The sequence below is a fragment of the Thamnophis elegans genome, chromosome 16 (genome assembly GCF_009769535.1).
Source record: "Thamnophis elegans isolate rThaEle1 chromosome 16, rThaEle1.pri, whole genome shotgun sequence".
Lineage (NCBI taxonomy): Eukaryota > Metazoa > Chordata > Lepidosauria > Squamata > Colubridae > Thamnophis > Thamnophis elegans.
In genome coordinates, this window is record NC_045556.1 from 6071504 (window position 1) to 6094036 (window position 22533).

At 37.0% G+C, this 22533-nt stretch overlaps 1 protein-coding gene across 2 annotated transcripts in view; it reads right to left on the reverse strand.

Annotated features, from left to right (window-relative positions):
• The window catches only part of NEO1 (neogenin 1), a 59568-nt gene that overhangs the window by 19037 nt on the left and 17998 nt on the right, over nucleotides 1-22533 (reverse strand). Inside the window, exons 2-11 of one of the 2 annotated variants that reach the window (XM_032232570.1) lie at nucleotides 15312-15629; nucleotides 12294-12569; nucleotides 11624-11777; nucleotides 10402-10538; nucleotides 7555-7709; nucleotides 5389-5509; nucleotides 2587-2746; nucleotides 1220-1374; nucleotides 968-1116; nucleotides 207-345 (exon numbers count right to left, since the gene is read on the reverse strand). In XM_032232570.1, the coding sequence (XP_032088461.1) occupies nucleotides 207-345; nucleotides 968-1116; nucleotides 1220-1374; nucleotides 2587-2746; nucleotides 5389-5509; nucleotides 7555-7709; nucleotides 10402-10538; nucleotides 11624-11777; nucleotides 12294-12569; nucleotides 15312-15629 (1764 nt within the window). Of the gene's footprint in view, nucleotides 1-206; nucleotides 346-967; nucleotides 1117-1219; nucleotides 1375-2586; nucleotides 2807-5388; nucleotides 5510-7554; nucleotides 7710-10401; nucleotides 10539-11623; nucleotides 11778-12293; nucleotides 12570-15311; nucleotides 15630-22533 lie in introns of both variants that reach the window. The other variant, XM_032232568.1, reaches the window with a different exon arrangement.

The following is a 22533-nucleotide window of genomic DNA, read 5'->3' on the forward strand; positions in this document are numbered from 1 at the left end:
ATACTTTGCTCTATGCCAAAAATAGAAGGCAAAATAATAAAATATAGAAAATTCAAGGAAAAAGCCCAACAAACCATTTTTCCCAAAAGATTTCAGCATAACTTCCTATTTAGATCTATATAGTATGAAGAAGCCAAACCAAATTGGTTATATATAAAATGCAAATAAATACATAGGAATTCTTTCTACAATTAGAAAACACTTACCATCTGACAGTGTACGAATGACAACATCTTGAGTAGACACACCTGGACCATGTTTATTGTAGGCCACAACTCTGAAGCTATACTCTGTATATTTTCTCAAACCAATTATTGTATAGGAAAGACCTCCAACATCAATGTCCTATTTAAAAAAATGAAAAACATGATGTATAAATCATAATTTGGGCTTGATAATTTATTAAATATGCAAAGTCCACATGAGGCTGAAATTATGGCTATACTTGAATATTTGCTCATTTCTGATTCTGGAGATGTCTATCTCTGTCTCTGTCTCTCTGTCTCTCTCTCTGTTGTCCTGGGTTCACATCAAAATACAATACAATTGAGGACAAAATAATCTATTTAAAGTCAAAGCAAAGCTTCCTAACAAGTCAGGGTAACAAAGGCATGGTTTTTTGAGTAAATAGATGCTTCCACAGTTTTGCACTAATACGTTCAAAAATAGAAGGAAGTACTGACAAAAGTCAACGTCAATTTTAATATATGTGAAAATTCCTCAGAAAATCATTCCACCAGGAAAAAGTCATCTCTTTATATATCTGCAAGCAACAATTCAGAGGACAGGGGCATTCCTAAAGATCACACTTTTCTTGATGAGATATTCTGACCTAACTGGAGTAGTGTTGGTTTTTTTAGGTCTTAGTTATTAGGAGCAAAAAAAGGATAAGCAGATTCAAGAATTATATCCCATAATCATCATATGCAAATATAAAAACTGCTTCCTTAACATACAGGTCTCTCACCTGTTCGTTCTCCATTCCCTTCTCCATGTAATACAGTTTGTAGTTCTGGATCTCGCCATTGCCCGATAAGGGTGTACCCCAAGTAACAGTGATTGACGTGGGGGAGGTGGCATACGCACGAATGTTGGGGGCTGGACCTGGAAGCTGAACTAAATAATAAGCAGGGCGTATTACAAAATAATAAAAAATATTAACCACAAAAATGTTAAAAAGAGCAACGTAAGTAGCAAATCACCAATGTTTAATGCTTACCCTCAGGTTGTGTGGCTACTTTCAATGGTACCGAACTCTCCCCAGGTCCATGTCTGTTTTGGGCTACCACTCTGAAAATATATACTGTTTCAGGCATCAGGCTTTGGATTGTCACTTGCATTTCCCCAGGATGACTTGTGTTTTCAACACGCTCCCTTTATAAAAAAGAGAGAGAGAGAGTTGGGAATGGAAATTGGCATGCAAGACTTATTACGACAGATCATTGTTGTTTTATATTAGAGTGAAATCATCAATTATGGATAACATGAATAGTACTACTGTTGTTTTGATTTAATCTAGGAGAATCAATTGCGATGCTGTAATATGCATTATAAAAAAATGCAACTATGATAAACTTCATTGAATTAATGTGGAGTGCTAGACGATATAAAATAAACTCATCTGTGACCACCACAGCCTTCAAGTAATTGATACCCAACTTTTAGTATAACCATAACAATAGATGCCTTTCAGTGAGAAATTGGTAGAACATGACCTGCTAAAAAAGCACTACAATTTTTTTTTTTTTTAAATCAGGATCTATAAGCTAGAAGTCGAGACTGTTAGAAGAACTGCTACAGAAAAGATGAATAGAAAAAAAATGAAGCAAATAATTATTGGCAGAACAGCATATTTTGTCTAAGCATGGACAGTCGTGACTGGAAGTATTTATGCAATCTTTGAACCAGTGGGATCTGATGGCATCTTCCATTAAAGTTCTATGTCTTTGGCATAGCTTGATGTTTTAGCATCATGAAAGTCTGGAACAATTTTGTGAAATCATCTAGTAATTAGTAATTTAATAGTAATTTAATAAATTTGTATGCCGCCCAATCCCGTAGGACTCTGGGCGGCTTACAGAAACAAGATAAAAGTTAAAAGTTAACAATAAAAAAAGATACAATTTTAAAAACAACACACCATACGTTCCGTCTAGATGGGGCTGGACCTTGTTCAACAGCCCCAGGCCTGCCGGAACAGCCAGGTTTTAGTGGCTTTTCGGAAGGCCGAGAGAGTGGAAAGAGTCTGGATCTCTACGGGTAGATCGTTCCACAGGGCCGGAGCAGCTACAGAGAAGGCCCGCTACAGAGAAGGCCCTCCCCCGAGGGGCCCCCAGCCGGCATTGTCCGGCCGACGGCACCCGGAGGAGGCCCAACCTGTGAGATCTTATTGGTCGTTGGGAGGTATGGTAGGTATGTGGCTAAACTAATTATCTAGTTCTGGTTATTTTAATGATTAAACTTCGGTCTTAATAGGTACTAAAATAAGAGGCTGTGATGCTTTGCCTATCAGCCCAACTCTTATTTTTCAGTTATGGCTCAATGCTCCTAAATGCTCACAGTTTAGCAATATTTAAATAAGCACACCTGTTACTCATTTCCTTAGTGTAGAACACCGAGTAGGTAAGATTGTCTCCCTGTGGATCAGATGCAGGGGTCCTCCATGTGAGCTTGATGAAACGAGTAGATACAAGAGACGCCACCACATCTCGAGGGGCAGAAGGCAAAGGTCCAGTTGTAGCTGGTGCTAGATGGTCAGTAGTGGCACTGGTCAGTGAAGTGGGAGGTAATGTTGGGATGGCAACATCTTGTCATGTGCAAACATTGGGGAATATGAAGGGCAAACATCACGACGATTTAAGGAGAAACAGAAAAAAAAACAAAATAAAAGAAATAAACAAAACCACGATGGAAAACAAAAACAAAATGAACACACAAAAAAGGCCATTAAACTGAAGGTTGGCATGCAGGCAAAAAGGCAACTACTGAAAACTAATGGGAAATATCAAGGAGACATCACTATTGGAGAAGCAATCAAAAAAATCTCCATTATAATGAAAGTGAGAAGGAAGGGTAGGATGAAAATTACATATAAAGAATCATTTCATCATTAAAACATTAGTTTCTGAAAATTAAGTCTGGTTATGGGGTAACAGTTAATTTTTAGAAAACCATCTGTTCAAATCTGGAGTCAAATGCATGGAGGATTATAGTATCTGTCCTTAGCAGAACTAGGACAGAAATGCAGAACATTCAAGGTAAGGTAGCACTGTAAAACTTCTTAAAATATTGGTAAATTATGCAATTTTTAATTTGGGCATTTCCTTTTTACTGATCTCAAATACCCACTATATGAAATGTCATAGTAAAATGGTCGTGCTAATTTAAAATGGCATTTCTTTTTAATGCAACAATTATATTTTAATTAATTGCTCTGAACAAAGAAGAATATTCAATTAAAAAAACTTTAAAATTGCATATTATATCCCTCTTCATTAAATCTACTGAAAACTCATTAGCAAAGTCATTATAACTAAATTCCATAATATGATCATCCATTCTGAAACAGAATGGTTATTTTGTTCCCCAACACTGGCCAATGATATTCTGCCTTGTACAGTCATACTGAAGAACAATAATTAGAACAGGATCCTTTACATGTTAACAAAAAAGCCTTTAAGTTATCTCTTCTTTTATCTTCTTTAAGCAGTGTCATTTTTCAATATTAACTGGAGGCAATCATTAATTGATACAGTATTATTTATGCGTTGGAATAAATTTCAGAGGCAACTCAAGTGCCTTGACAGATGTGGAGAGTATATAAAATGGTTTGGCATAATGATGAATAAAAGATGAATTCTAGAACAAGGGAGGAGGGGAGAAAGGGAGAGAGAATTGAAAGGGGGAAAAACAAAAGATGGAAAAATTAAAGAGATGAATAGTAATACTTATACTGAATTTACTGTAAAGAAGTTGAAATACTACATCAATGAGACATTTTTGTGGCATATACACAACTTGGCTGTAATGCAACGGGAAGTTTATGGAAATTGCCAAGCCTTTACAGTTTCAGACTGCAAATTTGTATTGATCAACTGCAACACAGACATTCCAACTCCATATGTTATATTTGTAATTCTTGAATGGTGCGGACAATATGAGGATATTTTAATTATTTAAAACTTTGGAGAGTTGATTTTTTTCCTGATCTTTAAAGCTATTGAAAGTCTATCTGTTGAGCTCCCTGACAAATGCATGAGTTCTACTGATTTTGACTGGGATGATTTCTTTAATCTTTTTTTCCCAGTGCAAACTTTTAAAGGAAATCATAAAAGTGCAATAAAAACAACTCTCCCGTATTTTGGGAAATGTTTTGTTTTAAAGGAAGTCATTTTATCCTGTACTATCATGCCCAAATAATTAAAAGGTGTGTCACCATCAATATATCAACAAAGAACATTAAAAAAAGGAAAGCAACATTTCCTGCCAATCCAACCAGAAGCGATGCTGTATTTTAGATTAGATAGCAAAATCAATTGTTAGTAACATAAAGCAGAAAATATTTTGCACATGTCCAGTAATAAAAGATATATGCTCAGATCTTTCCAATGAGGGAAGGACACCCTAACATGCTCCATTAGAACTTGGAAAGAAGAACAGCAAATAATTACGATATGTCATTAAAATCTAGCTGTCACACACAGATTTATCTTTTTGAGAACTGTGAAATCTTCAGAATTACAGCGTCAAAATCAATTCTGAACACTTGGGCTTCACATATGATGCTAAATCATAATGTGGTTCATATCATAGTTCATATCGGAGCTCTGCAGCTTTTTCAACAAACTTAGCCTCAGGGTTAACTTGTAAATAGCTGCAAGAATGGAATATTACCCCGATTATAAAAACACCAATGGATCGCCTTAAACTGACAGCCTTAAGTAGATTTCAAATTCTGTCCTAATAAACCTATGGATAAACAGCTCAACAAGAAGAAATAAACTGATATCAATTTCATACTGATAGGACAGATTTTAAAAGTATTGATAAGAATAGAATGCTAAAAAGGCATGTCTTAATTGTAGGCCAAGGTCATGAGCTCCGGTCCTGCCTTAAGCATAATGGCAGCTAGGTAATCCTGGGCGAGTCACGTTCTCTCAGCCCTAGGAAAGAAGCGATGGCAAACCACTTCTGAAAAACCTTATCAAGAAAACCGAGGTGGATTGTCCAAGCAGTATCTGAGAACTGGACATGATTGAATGGGGTGGAAGAAAACAAAAATTATAGGTAGGAACAATCTATCCATGAGTGAGCAGTGCCCCATGGAGAGTAAAATATAGCTTGATATTCTGCCCTATATTTTAACAATGTATGACTCTACTTTCTTACCATGATCCAGTATTATCAGCTGGGCTCCAGACTGTATATTTCCCACATCATTTTCCGCAATACACTGATAAAAGCCTTCATCTGATTTCACCAAACCCAAAACTTGTAGGTTGTGCTCATTCTTTAAAAAAAAACAAAAGATGTACAGCATTCACTATAACATCTTCTACTCATTGTTCTGGATTTTGAAAATAAAAGCTATAAAAAATATCTCTGTGTTTGTTACGTTTCTTCACAACTCTCTTTCCATCCTTACCATTCTGATTTGTCCTTATTTCATTCTTCTTTTTTTTTTTTTTACATCTTCACTCCCCTTATTTATACCGTTCAACGCTGACAGGAGTAATTTAATAAGTCCTTCGTTATTTTTTTACTTCTGCCATTTGCGTATTGCCCAATCTGCAAAGTATCCCTGCTGCTTTGTGATCATCTCCCTTTGGTGGCTCAACCTCCAGCTGCTGTGCCCTATCAGCAACGCCGGGAAAAGATATTTTGCAAGCAAAGGGCAAGCCAGTGCTCCCTTTCTGTCCAATGTCCATAAAGCAACAGAACTGAAACACCATTTCTTGTTTTAACACTAACAACCTGATTGCCTTCTTTCCTATGCTATCTAAAGAGAGCAATTTAGTCCATATCCTCCAACATGCTAATCTTCGGTCTCTGGTTCTGGCTGAAGCAGTTTGTCAGGCCTGCAATTATATTCCTTTTAGAATTTTGGCCTGCCACACTTTCTCTTATTTCATTATGCTGTTTCATTAGTATAGTTGATGGGAGGGGGGAATAGAAGGAGTAGGATTGTGGAATGTATTATTTTCATTCTTTACTAGAAGCCAAGGTCATCCTTTGTCTCCATGTTCTTTGACACCTGACCGGAAGCAGCTGGGTGGAGATGCCCGCGTGGAAGAAGAAGATTGGACCATGTGATGGATTGTGGGTGTGGGGACAAGATCATGAACTTTTAACTGGGTGGAATTCTGATGTCATTTCCAGTATTGGGATTAACACAGATGTGCCTAAGATGTCTATCTTATTAAATTGGAACAAAAAGGATCATTTTGCCTTGGACTCTGATTTAATTCGGAATGATACTTGGAACACTGACACAGTTGCTATATTCTAGCTAAAGATAGGTTGGCCTTTTATTTTCTCTAGTTTTCCTGTTATTATGCTTCTGGTTGTTAGATTTTCTTTTCTACATTTTACTGCCATTGGAGATTTTAAGCTTGGTTATAACAAGGGGATCAATGGGGAATAAATTTTCTCCTTAGAATCCTACTCCCCACACCTTCAAAGCAAACATGAATGGTAGGATTCCTTGCAAAGTAATATAAAACTGAATTGGTACATTTTTAGTGGCTGTGCTCTAGGATTCAGTTTGCATCAACTGTATAACTGGAACAGTTATACAGTTTAAAGATGAGGACAAAAACAGTCATGCGATCCCAAAAGCTCTTCCAACTCTCTAAGTGCAAACTCTTGTGACTGGGTTATTTGAAGGGAAAGATTTTTACACTTTCAGTGATCCAAAAGGATTGGGAATTCTTTTAGCAATAGCAATAAGAGCAGGGGTCTCCAACCTTGTAAACTTTAAGACTTGTGGACTTCAACCCCCAGAGTTGAAGTCCACAATTCTGGGAGTTGAAGTCCACAAGTCTTAAAGTTGCCAAGGTGGAGACAATAGCAGTAGACTTATATACCGCTTCATAGGCCTTTCAGGCCTCTCTAAGCGGTTTACAGAGAGTCAGCATATTGCCCCCAACAATCTGGGTCCTCATTTTACCCACCTCGGAAGGATGGAAGGCTGAGTCAACCCTGAGCCGGTGGGATTTGAACCGCTGACCTGCTGATCTAGCAGTAGCCTGCAGTGCTGCATTTAACCACTGCGCCACCTTGGCTCAGACCCCTGACTTAGACTTATATACTGCTTTACAGCCCTATCTAAGCGGTTTACAAATATTGCCCCTAACAATCTGGATCCTCCTTTTACCAACCTCAGAAGGATGGAAGGCTGAGTCAACCTTGAGCCTGGTGAGATTCAAACTGCCAAATTGCAATCAGCAGAAGTAGCCTGCAGTACTGCACTTTAACCACTGCGCCACCATGGCTTCTAAGTGGGAGCTCATGATCATTACACTACACCAAATGTCTTATTAAATATGTACTTACTACAATTTTAAAGTAGTCACTAGGGATGACGACGTCTCCGTTCTTCACCCACTTGACCGTTGGAGTTGGCTTTCCGCTCATATCACATTCAAACACAATATCCATGGATTCGTGTGCATAAATATTAGCAGGCTGCTTCAGAAACGTGGGAGGCACTTCAGAGTGAGAGAAAGGTCAATGGCTAATTATTGATCAAACAGAAAGTGGCTTGATCGGACGATACCTTTTCATTTCTTTTTCAAAGGTATCTAACTTTGTTCTAAGATGCTTTCCAAAAAATGAATGGTTATTGGTAAAGGACAAAAAATTAAGCAATACAATTTTACTAAGGTTAACTTGTGGAAAATTTTAACAGCTTTTTTTTTAATTACCAAATTATACTTTAAACAAATAATTTATGAGAAGCAAAGACAAGTTTTATGGCTTGCTTTCATATTGCCTGGCATTGGCAACTATCTTGTGAAATCCCAGTTAAAGCTTTCAGCAATATTTTTTTATATCAATTAGCAGATCAAGATCAAATGTCCTGCTTTAATGAGCGTAACACAATTCTGAGTGTCTAAGCTCAAGCACATGTTCAAACTTCACCCACAAATGACCTTTTTCTGAGTGGTAAAGGGAATAATTCTGTTTTCTATGAAATAGGCGAGGCACAGCTGTGATGTTTTAGTCAGCAACACCAGAACTGATTCAAATAAATAGATCTGAAATATATTATAACCATGAATGCTTAGAACTGTACTGTTGGAACTGTATATAGTAATGTATCTCAATACATCTGCCTTTAGTCTCTACAAGCCCCATTACCTTTCATAACTTGTTGATAATGTGCTATTCCAGAGTCAAAAGAAGATATTTTTTTAAAACATCCCCTTCACTTTTAGCCAAAGGAATTTTAATTTTAATTATAAGACCAATGATTTCAGATAAGCGCTAAAAAAGAAACACAAAATTTCCCACTGTTGCAGAATTTAAAAGTGGGAAAGCAAATAAAATGCTGCCAGTGTAGCAGATATAATCTTCTAAAACTGGCAAGCTATCATAAAGCAGCAGCTGGCATAAAGCTTTGTTAATACATTATAAATCAGTTTTTAAGAAATCCTAGCTGAAATCTAAAAGCTATCAAATACAATTCTCTTGAGTGTCAATATCACTATCACAGATACTTTACGTATATACATATCAACTACTCAGGGATATATTTTGGTCCCACAGGATTTGATGGGAAGCTCTTACTGAAGAAGCAATTTTTCACAAAGATTCAGTCACTAATATCTTGGTTTTAAGTTTCATAATGCTTCTTCATAAAAGTAAAAACAAAGCAATTCATTAATTCTAAATGATGTCTGTAAAGAATTAAAACAAAGAAGACTGTTGATGAACAATGCTACTTTGGGTATGTATTCGTCAATATTTTCATTTTATAACTCTTTTGAAGTCCAGAACAATTGATAACATAGCAAGGATGCTTTTGAAAATAATTCTGCCACTAGAGACTCCAAGATTTCCCAGGTGTCAAAACAAAAGGCAGAGAAACCACCTACATGTGATATCAAGGCTTTTATTTTATTTCATTTAATGAATTAAGAGCAATAGCAGCTTCTAAATTCACACACACACACACACACACACACACACGGAATTGAATCCCATTTTTTTAGCACTGAGATATTATTTAAATCAGCCCATATACTCTGGTTACAGGAGTAATCTGGGATGCTATCAGTTCATTTACATTTTTCAAATGCTCGTTTTAAATCTTCATTTTAAAAGAACAAAGAGAAATTCCACTTGTTGGAATTTTTTTAACAATAATATTTGACACTGACAGGCCGGGAAGCTCAAAAACTAATGTAATTTACGTCATACAATCTCAGGAATCGCCTGCAGAGCTAAATACGGTGGTTGACATTCCCAGCTGAAAAGTGAACTCATAACCTTGTCTTCATCTATCTGTCTTCATGTTACTTCCTGAATTACAGTGATAAAAGGGAAAACTACCTTCTAATCATTTATACAAGGGAAATCTGGTAAGGGAGATCAGATCAATTTCCTCTTCCTTAATGTACCTTTTCATACAGAGCCCTAAAATTGAAAGTTGGAAATTTACAGAGGTCGAAAGTTGTTTGAAAGCCAGTTTGGTGTAGGCACCAGGCCAGATACCAGGACATGGGGAGTTTTAGTCCTGGCTTAGGCGCAAAGCCAGCTGGGTGACTTGAGCAAGCAATCCCCTTTTATTCCTAAGAAGGAAACAACGGAAAGCCACTTCAAAAATTGTTGCCAAGAAAAGTCCATGCAGACATCAGACGTCAGGACTGACTTGTAGTACGTATACAGGTGAATAATTATCCACCTGTATATGTACTACACTGTCTGTGTACATTTATGCAGATGATCTACTTTACTATAGAAAATAATGTGTGCCTCTATTGAAGAATATTGCACTCTCGGGAGAGAAAGGTTCTTGTTATCTTCAAGCCACAAGGTAGCAATGCCATCTCTGTATTTGCAAAGTAATAAATTAAGCACCTTTATGCCATCTGTTTATCTGTATACCTAGCACTGTTTTCGAGGTGGAACCTTTCCAGTGGTTTAAGCTGAGCTCTTTCCCAACTCTGCATAGAAATGTCATAAATTTAATTTGCAAATGATCTATTATTCCATTTCTACGCTATAATAATACTCTTGCGCCAGTCACACTGCTCTCCCGATACCTGGGATCAGTAATCATAACTACGTTTATTTTGCTCCTAAACAAAACAATGAAGAATTCAACTGCCTCAGCTATATTAGCATGATTTTTTTTTTAAAAAAAGTGTATATATGCATATAGATATAGATATATACCCTGCACAGTAAGGTCAGCTCGAGCTTCAATAGTTTCATTCCCATTATCTGCGATGCAAGTATATGTTCCTGAATCATCTTCGGTGATATCATTTATCTTCAGCATTCCCCCAGACAGGAACAGAAATTTGTGAGAACTGTATAAAACAAGAAACATCACTGGAATGATTTTTCTTTTAAGTATGGGGGATTCAATTTTTTTTAAAAAAAATAGAAACATTTACAACATTGGGCTGTTGGTTTGAGCTCTGAGCTTGGCACAGACGAACACAATTCAAAGCGCACTGACGATGTCTCCTTGAATGGTGATGAAACGTTTGCAACCAAATTGCCAAGCTTGGAGCTGAAACCAACAGCCCAACTACCAATCCGAGCTACTAATATTCAAATATATTTACAACATTCTTCAGAAGCCAGAATATTTTTGTAACATCTTTCCTCTCAAACCATTTTAGTTCTTATATTCAACTGAAAATATTCTGGTTGAAAATCTGCTGCATTAATTATTACAGGTGATACAAGTTCAACATTGCCATAGCAACTATCCAAGACTTAGGAATGTTTGAAGAGTTAATAATTGACACAAAAACAATAATTAAAACAAAAGCTCTAATGAACAAAGCTAAAAAGCACCGAGCTTATAATTACAAGAGCTTGAATACTAAGAGGGGGGGGGAAGGGGGGGGAATATTTCCAAAGTATATACAGTTGTGTCATCAAATACTGTATGGCTTAGAGATTGGAAAGCTGCATAGACAGATTTATAGCGCAATGAGGCATTTGATTGCATGGACCATGATAAAATGTGAAATAAAAATCAAGACATATATTAAGAGATCTCTTATGGAAAAGAGATAATAAACCTCCAAATAATGGGTTTGGGAGCGGCTTTAATTTCAGTTTTTAGTGGATCCAGTTGTAGAGGAGCTGCTTGTGAGGACCACATTTTGAAGAAATAGAAGATTTCATTAGACCATTAGTCTAGCATCATGCCTTGTTGAAAGAAGACGACCCCACTGATGCCATTTCAATGCTTTCTTAACTCAGGGACAAATTTGACACACACACACCCCCATCAACATTTTGAGGGTTGTTAGGTCCCTCCTTTTAGCAGTTTCCATGATACGGGACCGTAGTTGCTGGTTCTGTCTGCTACCCAGCTGTCCCCCAACAGCAACAATTTCTGTGACTTCCACACGGAACATCAGAATTAAAAACTCACTTTTCGGTAACGAGCTCTTCCTCTTTTCTTGTCCATCGGATTAGTGGGACAGGAATGCCTGAAGCAACGCATGGTAAAACTGCACTCTGCCCAGTCACTTTGGTAAGGGGAAAGGGTTGTTTCAAAAAAAGCAAGCCTGAGGAGAGGTCGGGTTCTGCAAATAATATCAGGAAATAGGTGGTTAAGTTAAATGAAAAGGGGTGGCAATATAATATTCTAACCGGTTTTTCACTTGCTTCTAATTAAACATTTAACAGCAAATTAGGATTAGAGAAATGAGCTTGAAATTGGCATAGATAACTGCCTTATCTTGCTAAAGTGTCTAAAACTACACCTGTCTTGCAAAAACAGGTGTATAATACGTTTTGTTAATATTCATTCACCCCCTGGCAAAAGAATTGAAACCGTTAGAACAGAGGTGTCCAACCTTGGCAACTTTATTCCCCATCCAGCTTGAAGTCCCCAGGTCTTAAAAGGTGCCAGGATTGGACATCCTTGCTTTAGAATAAATGTTTACAAGGACTTTTAGCGGTCCCAGAGAAGCATCCATTTCAAATGAGCAAGTCTGGATACCAAGTTTTTAGACTTTCTGACACCTGTTGAATGACCCTGTTCGTCATCCGCAAGAAAGGAGCCAGGAGAGGAAAACCCTCCTCGCAGGTGCCTGTACCTGGAAGAACTTTGATCTCTGCTTCGTCGCTGTATTTGGGAGAGCCCCCAATTTCAATAACACAACAGTAAGTTCCAGCATCCTCATCTGTAGCATTGCTGACAATTAAAGTCCCACTTGGCAACTTGAGGACACGGTCGTCCAGAAAGAGGGGCTGATGATCCAGCTCCCACCTGACGAACGGTGCTAAGTCAGCATTAACTTCACAGTTAAGAACTATGGGGTTTCCTCTATGGACAGATGCAGACTCTGGCTGGGTAATGAATCTTGGAAGCCCTAAAGACAACAAAAATGGAAAAAACCAAACAAATAAACAAACAATGCAAGTACATTCCTACATCTTTTGTTTTGCCCTGAGATGTTCTAACAGTATTTTAAGCTAGCATTCTTTTACGCACCAAAAGATTCACGAATTCGTTGTCCAGGTGTCTTGTGAACATGGGGAGTGCAAGTTGTTATTATAGATTCTAGTTTACCTCTGAGAAATTACTTTTGAATGCCATATAACCAATAATGAGAGTAGAAACTGATACCGTACAGCTGCTCCATGTCACATATTTAATTAAATTAGGGCCTAATTGGAACCACGGTTTAAAATCAGGTGGGAGAAAGTAGCACGTCAGATGAATAGTGATGTACAGCTAAAAAAAATTCATGAAGTAAAAAGAAAAACATAAGAAGAAAAGCCACAATAAAATATAAAGGAATGACCTTGGGCCAGTCACTCTCTCAGCCCTAGGAAACAAGCAATGGCAAACATTTCCCCAAAACCTGGCCAGAAAATTGCAGAGGCTAGAAAAGGAAGTAGCCAAGAGTCAACACTGACTTAAAAGGACAAAAACAAGCCCCTAACACAAGTATTTACAACTTATTCCACTAGTGAGTCCATAAACAACAACAGCATCAAATATATAACCTGCATAGCTGCCACCCCATAATTATTATAGTAGTATCCCAGGAAAGCTTATTATATTCTAGTGTTATAAAAATGCAAACAGTTAGATGAGTGGTCCGTTGAGAAAACAGCAAATGCTGTTGCCCTCTGCAAAGAAGGAAAGAATACCTAGTTAATTGCTGCAGGAAGATCACCCAGTCTGATTACAAGCAGCAGCATAAGAAAGAAGCAACAATGGTACTTTGGAAGATGTGCAAGAAATACAATTGGTCTGTAAGCAAGAAGTGGTGGGGCCACAAAAACGAGACAATCGTAGAAAATGAAGAAGCTAAAGTACTTTGGAACTGTGGATTTCAGGCAGACAAGCAGCTGCTGCAGAATACTCCCAAATAAACAACTGTTGATTATAACAAAGACAAAGAAATCCGACAATACTAGGAGGCAGCAGAATAGACAAAAATATCACACAATACAAAGACCCACACACAGAGGTGGAAAGATTGTAGCAAAAGAAAGCACAGATAGTACCAATAGTCATAGGCACCTTGGATGCAAATCCTGAAACATCTGGAGCAACATCAGGACTGACAAAATCACCATCAATCAACGATAAAAAGCAGCTTTACTTGCAACAGCTTACATCTTGTGATGAGACCTTTAACACCAACGAACAACATCTCAACAACATCTGCCAATCCAGATCCCTGGGAAGGATTTGATAGGTGAATAAAAATGTCAAATCTAGTCTAAACATCTGGCAGATCGTGCAACCAACCATACTAACACTATACTCTTTTCTAAACCATAAGAAATGAAAGAGGAAAATATAATGGCAAATGATGATCAAAGAAACAATTCACCTAGCTGGAAAAAGCTTTTTAATGCCTTAAACCAGTTCACGGTTAATCATTCTTTCAAAATGTTTAATGTACTATAAAAATAATTTTGGCTGCACAAATTCGCTGAGAAGCAATATATTCAATTAAAAGATATTCTGACTGTTTAATCTGAAGCTGATAAATTAGCAGCTTCTAAAACTCCCAAATTATTTGACTGAGAAATGTTTGTTTGACTGGAAGATATCAAAGCCGCCAAAGTAATGAGGAAAGGAATAAAATGAAGGTTCATTACTTTCCCTCCCTATTGAAGAAAAGTAGGCTCTTGATTTTCCTGACAGCACCCCACAAATCAGAGAACAGTAACAATGATCTCATGAGATAAATGATCATCTCCCAAATTAAATGAGAATCTTGGCTATCAGAAGAACTGGAGACCACACTTGTCAGTAACAAAGTATTATTTTACTAGAGGTGGTTGGGAAAGTGCAGTACGCTCAAACACAAGGCATTCTGTAATGACAGCAGGCAGGAAAATCCCCGAGGAGGAAAAACACTATAGCTGCTTCATGTGGAAAGGTCTCAGGCAATGCCCACCCAACCTTTCATTGTTCTCTACTTCACTTTATTTTTTAAAAAATAATAATAATCAGGAAATGACCTTCATAGAGTGGGGAGGAAATGGTGGAGTCAGGAATCACACGCTAGATTATTTAATAGCTATTTAATGTATATTTATAACTAACCTCAATATGAATAATTCAAAATGATATATAATATAAACCAGACCTAGTCCTCGGTTTATGACAAGTGAGCCTACTATTCTGGCTATAAGTTGTAGTGGTTGTAAGTTGAGACACCAGGTGAGTGGACTTGATTTTATGACTAGGAGGCAACCCCCCAACCCCCAATTTACTATATCTTGCCCTCTAACACTTGCCCTAAAGTTAACCCTCTAAAGCAGTGTTTCTCAACCATGACAACTAGATATGTCGACTTCAACTCCCAGAATTCCCCAGTCATCCATTCTCCATGCTGGCTGGGGAATTCTGGGAGTTGAGGTCCAGACAACTTAAAATTGCCAAGGTTGAGAAATACCACCCTAACGTTTCAAAGTAAGAAATGGTCTCTGAGGACTGCCCTTTTTTAAAATAGACATTACTTTTTTGCGAGACTGCCTTCTCAGACTAGTTCTTCTGCAGTACACAATATGCATTTATTTCTGCCGAAACATCAACCTCAGATTTGGAAAACATACAGCAATAGCTATCCAAATAAGGTTTTCACCTGCAACTGTAAGCTTAGCTGTCCTGCTTACGATGGTGCCAAGACTCTCCACGGTTGCCACACACTGGTAATGACCTTCATCAGGTTTATTGTGCTTGGAATGGACAACACTGTTGATTAACAAAGATCCATCTGGTAGCAATTGCCGGCGGTCATCTGATACCAAGTTCAAGAAAGTCCCGTCCTTTCTCCATTCAATTTTTGGAGGTGAATCACAATATGCTGAACAGTTCAGTATAACAGAAGACGCTCTAACTGACAGAGTGTCCACTGGTTCTACTAGGAAATAAAACGGAGTAAAAGTTCTCACTGTAGGTTCTATAAGAGAAAGAGAGAGAGAGAAATGGCATTATTTAGGGCATTCCAAATATATTATGCAGAAATCTTATATTATTATGGATATAAAAAAGACCTTCACTGCTCCAAAATCTATCTTCCTTGTATATCATACTAAAATAAATCCTCAAGCTTCTTACACAAAGAAGTCTAGATTAGCAGAAGAAACCATAATCAATAGTCTGAAGAATGACTTTTGCAACCTGGCAGGCAAATACTAGAGAAGAGTAGGAAAAAGCAGTAGCAGTTTCTAGACATTTAAAACAAAGCCTCCAGTTATTCTCCCTTTTTGAGAATGGAACAAGTGTCTCACAAAAACCTTACCTTCGGGTAATTTGGGTATACATTGCCCCATATTCTTAAAAAGAAAGAAAGAGTGCAACAGTGTGTGTCACTAGAAAACATACGGCCCCATAATTAGCATGCACATCTTGTAATATGTCATTCTCAAATATTAACAAAAACCCTGATCTCTATCAATACAATTTTGAATTAGAAAAGGAGAGAGAAAATGCAGATCATGGCTTCTGGGATTCTTTCCAACCTTTTTATCAGAATTGGCCACAGGAGGCATCTATATTCTCTTCTATCTGACCGAGTGTACTAATCTGTTGCATCTCTGATATACGGTGGAAACCACAGGGCTAGTGGCGTATGCTTTATTACAGATCACATGACCAGAAGAGAGGTGGGCTTGGAATGGAACAATCAGCAACATTTTGAACACCTAGCTGACTGTTCTATCACTGGGATTTTTTATGAAATGTTTTTTTTCTCCACAATTTTCAAAGACCCAGCCCATTATTAAGGCTCAGTGTGTTGCTTGCCAGATTCTCCGGTTCTGTTCACTTTGCAGATAATTATCCTGTGAAACAGCAGGGTTATCATTTATTTCCTAGCATTCGAATGGAATTGAAAGAATAAAAATGAAGAGCTATTTGTGCATAAAGCCTTTAATTAAATTATGCAACACTATTTTGCTGTGTTAATTTTTTAGCCAATAGCATCATCTCTTCCTTGCAATATCATTGATCCAAAAGAAAATTTGTTTTGTTTCTCCAATAACTGTGGCATTTAATAACAAACATTGAATTGGGTCTTTTATGTATCAATGAACTCAATGCAGGTCCTAATGCGGTTTTCCTATAAACACATCTTACAATAACTACAAGATTTAGAACTTAATATTTCATATTCCATATGAAGGATTTCTTGAAAACTTTTAGAAATTATTTTGCATCTTGGGGAAGAGCTTAAAAGTGGGGAAACCCTTAAGGTAGAAAAAGAGATTCCACAGCCACATATGTTTTTCCCAAATCATAAGCTCTTGCAAGTAGAGCATTAAACTAGGCAGCAGATTTAAAACACTGTAACAAATAGAACAAGAAGCAGGACAAAGGAACACTTTATGAAGACTTACTTATCTCTTTGTTCTCCTTGTGCATTAAAGTAACATCACAGCCACTAGATGGCATCCAAACCAACAAAATAAATGCCCAAGGGTGCTCAAAATTAAAATCTTGCACTGCTGTAGGACTGCTCCTTTATGGGCAAAGTGTCAGATGCTCATTTCTAGTATAGTTATACAATTTCAGACCAAGATATTTTTACTATAATGCTGAAGCCACCTTCTAAAGATTATTACATTTACACACAAAATTTCATTTTCCCTAAATGTGCATTGACTACCAGATACAGAATAGAAAAAAATAATAATATAGCCAACAAATCCCTTAAAATACGGCTTGAGCTGAACAATAACTTAGAATGTATTAAAATGCGGATATGTCTTATATACTAAAGGAGTCAACTCTTGGTTCTTCAAGGTCAATACTGATCCCTTGCCAAGGCAACCAACCTTGGGGTTCCAGCAGAATCCCTTCTCAATTACTAACAAAACTTTAGGAATACTTTGGTTACATTATTAAGCTATTCCTACTGCCTGGGAAGGGGTATCATATGTTGTTGTTGTTTTAAAAAACGGTTCAGCAAATATGTGCTCCCTCCCATTGCAGTCAGAACTACATGCATGCCACCTAATAACAAAAGCAACAAGGATGCAGTGTGTGTGTGTGTGTGTGTGTGTGTGTTTGTGTGTGTGTGTAAAAAATTCATCAAAACTCTTCAACTGGAAAAACGCTTTGCTTTTTAAGGGTATATATACATCCTGGCAAATGTATGCCTTAATTGCCAATTGGAGACAGACCCATAAAATAAAGTGTCAGAAATGGAGACAATACTCTAATAGCGTTGTTTTAAAGCTTATTAAGAGTGGAAATAAAATGTGTTCCACAAAAAGCCAGACCCCCAGTCAGTGGGGGGCTGGGGAGAGGGAGGTTTCTGTACTGAGTCATCCACCTTTCCCTATAAGGGAGAAGAGGTTGGGGGGGGAAGCAGCTGGTGTTCCTCCTGCTGCTCTAAAAGTAGCTCCTTATGACTGTTGGCAAAGGCAGGCCATGCTCCAAAATTGTTCCCGTAAATCAAGATCTGGATTTGATCAATGCTAGCACTGGATTCCAATTCCACAACCAATTTATAATATATAGGAAATTGATTCACCGGACTCTCAAATGCCCAGTTGATTTAGATCCCCTCAGATCCCCTTTAACCATTCAACGCAACTTTCTGATTTGAAAGTTGAGCTGATTCAACAATGTGACAGAATCTGCTTTGGCCAGAATAACCAAACTTGAGGTTTTGCACAGCCCTATTTACCGAAAAAATTGAATTGACCTCCCCATGACATTCTTTCACACACACACACACACACACACACACACACACACACATATATATATATATATATATATAATATGAAAGGATAGTTGAAATACACAAATAGTGGAGATATTGCACTTACTCCTTGCCTATTGCATTGATTGGCCAGTTGTTTCAGAGTACAATCCAAGGTGTTGATTTTGATCTTTAAAGGCCTATTTACATTTACAAAGTCCTGAATAATCTTGATGCTTCCTATCTGCAGGCTTGATTATACCTATGAGCCTGCAGAGAGATAAGAGAAGGCCTCATCCACTGGCTTATCATTTGCCTTACTAGATAATAAAGTTCTCTAGGCAGCAATTCCTTTCCCTTGCAATTTCCTCTCATTGCTTTTAAAGACATTTTTCCCCGATCGCATTTGGCACTTTAAAAAGTTGGTAATAAACAAAACCAGCTTTTTAAATATAATTTCAGTATAATTACTTCTGTGTAAGAAGAATCTCATGCACTATCTTGGGAGGCAATTTTTCCTGCAGCAGATTTCAAATCTCCAAATAATTGATTAAACAAAATGAAATTAGTTGGCAGTTTTGTGCCACAGTTTTGGAACCAGACACAGTGCAGTATTTCTGCCTGCATCTACAGTTAACTGCAAAGAACATTCTGAATGCGCATTTAGATGTGCAGATTTGTTCCCTTTCCACTGAGCTACATAGAGCAAGCAACATATCACTTCGCAACAGATTCATTTCAAGGTATCTTTCTGTTCCCATTGTTTTGCATGTAGGGTTGCTTGCCTAGTCTTGCTACAAAGAAGTACAGCTTTTTCAAATTGTTTACATATTGTCAACACCTCATGCATCTGCATCAGTCAACTTTCAGTATGTAACTCTTGCAATGTTTACTGAAGGTCACTGACATCAATCCAGTCCTTTGACAGACAGGCACAGCACTGAGAGAGTCCTAAGAGAATGGACTTGGCTGAAGGAATTTGCTTTGTAGAATACAAATAATTAGCACGATGATTTTAATCTCTGTTATGATCCACATGGAATGAGGAAATATACCTCAATTTCTAGATTACAGTCAAAAGGGGGGAAATGTTAAAACACAAGAACCCTGCTGGAACAATTGAAATTTTTAAATAAAGCGAACGATTTACTGGCCAAATAAAATCTTCTATAACAGAAATCACTTATCCTGGCAATAAATGTTATGCTAATTATGTATAGTAGAAAGCACCTTGCACCTGTCCTGTGCCACTTCTAATCAATAGGTAAGAGCACCAAGGTCTCATACTGCAGGGAAATTTTTCTATTTGTTTTATTTCTAAATGTATAAACTTTTTAAATTTTATGTACTCATTTCTGGAAAAAAGAATTCATAGGGAAAATGATACGACGTCATTTTAACAGTTATTCTTTTCTGTGTTTTCCCTCCTTTGTTATTAATTTGGTGATTAAGTTAAAAATAAAATTAATTTGGTATTCAGACTGCTTTACATATTTATATAACTGTTTTGTTTATACTCTCTTTTTAGCACTAAGCAATGGACACAGCTTAGAGGTAAGTCAGATGCTTTTGGCTGCAGAAAATCTTCCTTTGTGGAATCATCATTATTCAATACCTGAATCACAAAATTCTACTTTCCACCAATTCATGGCTAAAGTTATATTGATAGCTCTAATTTTCTACATCCCCAGATGTTTTGATTATGCAGGAAGCTTGTATGTTAATTATTTGTAACAGAATATTTTCAGCAAAATAAGAACTACAACTCTTGTTAATCATTTTCCTGTAACATAGTAACCCTTCTCATGATATTTACAAAACAGTCAAAAAATTCCCAGAAGAACCTGAAAGATTGCCCAACTGCAGCAAATCCAGTGCCAACAATCTACTATAGTTTCATTACTGGAATGGAAGCACCTTCTAATCTAAAACACCAATTAAACTAGGGCTATATTTTTGGATCTGGTGTTAGAAAGCAAGCTACAATCCTTATAAAAATGTGCACTAATTAGGAGTTTAACTGAGATGTAATTATATATTTAATAATTTTGGCCCACCATGCTTACCATCTGTGGGAGGCAGGCAAGCTGTGTGTGTCTCAGAATGAAGGAAAGGAGGGCATGTGACAGAAGCAAACCAACCAAGCAGGCACTATTGTTACGGATCAAGAGAAGAAAGGATAAATTAAATGTTCTTTTTGCACTTAAAAAAAGGTGGTGTATCATCTGACTGTTGTTTAGAACTACTGTGCTAATAACAGATTTCAGTAGAGCTTCATGCTTCTATATGATTCTGTGTGTGATGGCGAACATACAAAAAAGAGAGAAGACAAAAAGAGAGAGATTTTGTGTGTGTCTCTTTCCTCTTCTATGAAAAATAATTAGTAGTTTGCATTAAATAGTTCTCATGACTCTCTCACATTGTTTTAATTGGCAAAGTAAAAGGCATGGAAGACACATATGTGGCTTTTGGTTTGGGAGGGTTGCTGTTTTAAGCAGGGCACCGTGAGTGGTGATGGTTTTAATCTTCACACACTGTCCAAAGTCAATGCAATTAGATAGGAGACTCTATAAATAATATAAATAAATGTATGCCCTGCATATTAAGCAACAGCATAATGTCTTGATTGCTGATTGTAGGCATCTATAAATATTACATGAAAATGACCAAAAATGTTCTATGACCTTATAACATAACCCTCATAGCTTGTGTACTTGCTTGATACTGGACACAAGTGTATTAATGATGGACTAATCATGACTCAAATTTCCTTATTTGCCCCTTTGCTTCCCCTATGGATGCTCACATTGCTAACATCACAGAATCGTATTAAAATTATATCCATGCCATACCGGAGAACACAATGCCATAGTCGGAACGTAGGCAATAGTTCTATGAAACGATTCTGATTCAGGAAGAAAACGTTACTTGTTGTGTGCTTGGATGGACACATCACACCTGCTGGCAATTCATTATAGAAGATGCCAACTGGCCTAATTTGGGTCCACGTGTGCTTTAAATCGCCTCCTCCCGTTCGGATCTAGGACCCTCCCGATGGCTCCTAAAAGACAAAACTAAACTGTTCGTGTAGTGAATGCTGGCATTTTCACAGGCCTCGACTTGTTCTGCTTGGAAGAGTTTTCTTTCCCCACCCACTTCTTCATTGACATAATTAAAAGCTGCTTAACTCCATTGCAATCTTAGGGGAAACTGAGGGAGATGGTTCATCAACATTTATATGAGTTAGATAACCCAGAGCCCTCAAGATGTTCTAGATCGTTTTACTAAACCTTACAGAAATCTTGAGGACTAGTTATGAGGATTAGTCATGAAGAGAAGAACATATGGGTATTTCAAGCTTATTTACTATTTCATTAGAACAACAGTTCTTGTCTTAGGAAGCTGAAACAACTTGATGCATGCAATTGCAGTTTTACTTTTAAAGCCTGAATTTTCGCTAAACGGGGTACAGAAAGTGTTTTCAAAGTTCCAAAATTGGTATTAAATCAGAAGAACTCAGTGTGTTTAACATGACAAGTCTTTCACTGAAATAGACTTTAGTGCAGAGAACGGCACTGAACTATTATCACTTAGAAATATTTCTGCCTAATTTCAGTAAAAGCTACATTTAATAGAATTTGGGGGGGGGATGTTTGTTAAAACTGAGTGACCCTTAAATCTGAATTTACATCACTGACACAATTTATGTCATTCATTTGATTACCCAATTAAGGTTTTCAATCATTTGTTTTAGTATGTCTCCTATTTATGAAGCAAATGACATCAAAACATTAATGTAATGTACTCAAAATGAAACCAATGGAGCCAAATGACATAACTTGTATCAATGGTCCAGGCTGTTAAAGTAACAAGAAAAACATCTGATCCATCCAAATATATATATATATATATATATATACATATACATATACATATACATATACATATACATATACATATACATATACATATACATATACATATACATATACATATACATATACATATACATATACATATATATATATATATATATATATATATATATATATATATGTTTTGTTCAAAATCTGCTGAATGCCTATCTAGAAAACTGAGGATTGATTCTATGACAAATTGGCACCTGTCTTTGCAACAACCTATATCTTTATGC